Below are 3,782 nucleotides of genomic sequence, written 5' to 3'. Positions count from 1 at the left end.
CCCCCCCCCCATGTAGTAAGTTGCAATGCAAGAAAGATATATATATATATAATAAAAGAAGAGAAATCCACACAGTTTACATAGTTTTAATATAATATATTTTAAATGAAAGAGTATTGTGGTTGTCGACCGATTTCGCTTTCGTTAATCATGACACTGAAATTATTTTGATTTTGTATTTTCTTAAGAAGTTTTTAGTCCATGTTCTTTGTATGAAAGTTTGTGAATGAATTAACAAGTATAAAACCCTCAGGGAGGTAACTGGTGGTAGTTATTATTCGGGACTTGAGTGTGATAAATAAACACAGCAAAAGCTCATGGTCTAAAGCAGTGAGACGAAATATGTACAGAGATGGATATGTGATCATGAATTAAAACATATACTGAGACAAAAGTTGTTTCTTCGCTCATATTTAGGCGTGTTCTGTATTTTTAGATAAATGAAGTTTCTTTATTCAAACGTTCTTCTACAGAAATTCTTTCTTTGCACTGGTAGATGGGAAAGACTAAAATTTGGTTGGATATTCCCTGCACATCTCTCTATGTTTTCACTCAAAGGTATCTGTCTATACCTTGAGAAACGTATCTGTTCCTTATGCAGTGTGGTTCTCTGTCTAAGTGACATACTTGTCTGTCTTGTATAGTCGTGTCCACATCCTGAATAATTTACAACATTAATTAAATTCTCGGATGTACAAGTGAAGGTGGTCTTTATTGTGAACCTCTATCCTTGTTTGAATTGGAATTCTGAACCTTCCAGTAGGTTGGGGCATGTTCCACAATTTGGACACCCATGTTTTTTAACCATTACTTTCGTGGTTGTTGCATATAGCTTTGCATTTGTCAGTAGCCTTTTCAGCGATTTGGGTTGCTTTTTCCTTTTTTGAAGAATTTATGTGTTTTAAGGATGTAGTTCATTTTTGGATCCTTAGTGAGTATTGGTAAGTTTTGTATAATGGCATTGTATGCCTTATTGTTTTTAGGATTGTGAGTCGATAGTATTCTGCCGATGATGTTACTAGTTATCGTTTTTTTAAACTGTGAATGCTAGTTGAGATTCAATATTTCTTTCCAGTGAATACTTGTTTACACATAATATTGCTTAGTCTAAATGTTTCTTTATCGTTGAGAATTCTTCACTTTAAATGTTTCTTTACTGTTAATGGTTCTTCGCTGCTATTGTGACCATTCCATCTTTTTTCATTAAAAAAATGCCCAAGTAAGCGATGGCAGCTTATCCATCTATTAAATGTATGATACTTATATTTTTAGAAAATATTTATTTTTAAAGAATTTCCTAATGATCCTTTTGTTATGGTAGCTGATTTTCATTATTTTAGAGTTATTGCTATATGTTTTAAGAATGTTTACATCTTTTCTATTAGATAAAATTAATATATTTAATACATTCATGAAAAGGCATTCTACATGTAATTTTTAAATACTGCACCGATAGGAAAAGATCTAAATTTCTTATTTCTTTTTCTCAAAATTTTAATTACGACCTTGGTTTTATAAATTTTTATTCCATTTTAAAAATCTGTTATTCAGTTTACTTTGGACGAAAAACTGTAACTATCTTCTTCGCAGATTCTCTGTAATTGGTTAGTCTGACGCGGTTAATGTTCCTTTGGGATAAATTGTAAGTTGATGGGTGAAAGAATATGTCCAGCGAGTTCTGGAAGGTCGATATTATGGAGGAAGAACTAGGTGTAGTAGTTAGTGTTGAATTCGAGTGGAAGTAGTTTTGCTTCTCTTAAGTCGACAGAAAAGGACTAGACACTATTCGTTTGCTACCGATATTTCTGTGGTTCTTAGCAATACGTCTATATGAGAGGATTTCTCAAGGTGAATATCGCAGTATTATGGCGCTCTTAAAGTATATTCACGTTAAGTAGGAAACAAAGATTTCTATTCGGTACTGATGCTATTTTCGTCGCTAATAACTGATTTTTGGCCAGCCCACCAGCTGTTTTCGGCACCAGAGACCAATCAATCACTGTTTTCAGTGATAGTGGATACCTACTGCTGATGGCATGCAACTAGGTAGAAATTACGTGACCTGCTAGTTCTGCCGCTAGTGCTGCATATTTTCGTCAGTTGCTGCTGTTTCTGTACTTTTTAATGCTACGCGTCTAAAAAAATATATTTCCTCAAAGACGAATACCACAATATTAAGATTTCTTACAGAATGCAACATTAAGTAGGATATTCTGGTTGTTATTAATAATAAACTCTGCTTTTTTTCTTTTTAGAAAATTATAAAATGGTAACAGGACTAAAAAGTGAATAGAAATAAAGGGAGTAACTGAATAATTTTATTGGAATTTCTTGAGGAAAATATATGGTTATATTGATTAATATAGTGTCTTGGTTCTTAATAGCGAGTCACAGACCCATAACATATGAGCAGTTAAAAATGTGAGAAAACACATCTGGTTATTTTTCAACTTTAGTATTAAGTGAGCGTCAATAATTTTAATACTACAGACAAGAACGAAGGGTAGTGATAATGGGCTTCATAGCCTGTCCAACAGTGCTGAGTTTGATACTGTTGATATAAGTCAACGTTTGCAGGAAAATGTGGGAAGGAAGGAGAATGAAGTGGGTGGACATTTCAGAAATAAAGATTAAGTATATGGTTAAAGTAAGGTCTGACGAGCGATGAGATGAGCAAAAATGTGTGTGCCGACAGGAAGGTGTGTAAGACTAATCGTTTAAAATCCAATGACTGCAAATATCGTAGCTTTATAATTTGGCTAAGTCATTGGCAAAGAGATGCCTTGCATTACAACTGATGCTGTCTACTAAACTTTTCTTGAGACATTATGAGAAAAAGTTCCAATAAAAGGAACGCTCTCGACAGTCTTTGATATAACAAAATACAAATTTTTTTTGACATTAAACAGACCAAGATGGTATTTAAACTTATCTCAAAAGGAGGGGAATTCACAAAAGTACGCACGTATCTAAATTTTCACTCAGTTCTACGTCCTTGAATATTGTAACCGTACTTCAGAATATATTCCTTTAAAAATAGGATGTTTTAGATTGTCGACTATAAAATCGAGGAGCAGTGCTAAAGTTTAAAGACGGAAATTTAAAGACCCAAAGCAAAAGTAATTATACGGAATAAGAAATGGTTATGCAATTTCATGTCGATGGCGCTGTAAAGTCATGCAAAAAAAAAGTGAAAAGAGTATTCTTAAACAAAAAATTGGAAGTAAGTAGAAAAACAAATTACATGCTTGAGATATCCTTTATTGAATAAAAAGAACAAAGTACATCAAGAACGAGAAAAAATTATGCAGATTTAATCAAGTACATGATAAGAACATGTTAATGATGTTTGCTTGGAGAGAAGAAAACTGTAGGGGGAGAGAAATAGCTTGCTGGTAAGGTATGACCATCGATACCTTGAATGGTAACCTTTATATCGAAATCATCATGAGCATCTAAACGCAGTTGTTTCAAACTTGTGGTGATATCATATTTAAAAAGACGGTCAAATGCCCAGAACATCTCATGTTCTCCACCGAGAATACAGAACGTACCTCCAAAAGCACAATCACCATCTTTGGTGCAGATGTCGAAATTGACATCAGCAGATTGACCAATGGTACGAAGTAAGAAACCAGCAAATATTCTGTCTTCATGTTGTATTTCTTGAAGGTGTTCTTCCAATTCAGGAATGGTCATACCGTGGAAATTAAGATTGTCATAATCATAACCAAGATCATGGTAATCGAAAGTTGTTTTGCCAGTTGAATGAGCCTTTGTAA

The 3,782-nt window shown here is 33.6% G+C and overlaps 1 protein-coding gene across 1 annotated transcript in view; it reads right to left on the bottom strand.

Moving 5' to 3' along the window:
- LOC106867101 (hemocyanin G-type, units Oda to Odg) overlaps positions 1-3,782 on the bottom strand; it is a gene marked incomplete at its 3' end in the record, with an annotated part of 33,932 nt that overhangs the window by 19,410 nt on the left and 10,740 nt on the right. Inside the window, 1 exon segment of the mRNA XM_052968092.1 lies at positions 3,343-3,782. This exon segment is cut by the window's right edge and continues 22 nt beyond it. Coding sequence (XP_052824052.1) covers positions 3,343-3,782 — 440 coding nt within the window.

This window comes from Octopus bimaculoides, chromosome 5, assembly GCF_001194135.2.
Source record: "Octopus bimaculoides isolate UCB-OBI-ISO-001 chromosome 5, ASM119413v2, whole genome shotgun sequence".
In the NCBI taxonomy this organism is placed as follows: Eukaryota; Metazoa; Mollusca; class Cephalopoda; order Octopoda; family Octopodidae; genus Octopus; species Octopus bimaculoides.
The sequence above is the reverse complement of the archived record's forward strand: the minus strand, read 5'-3'. Positions and strand labels throughout refer to the sequence as shown.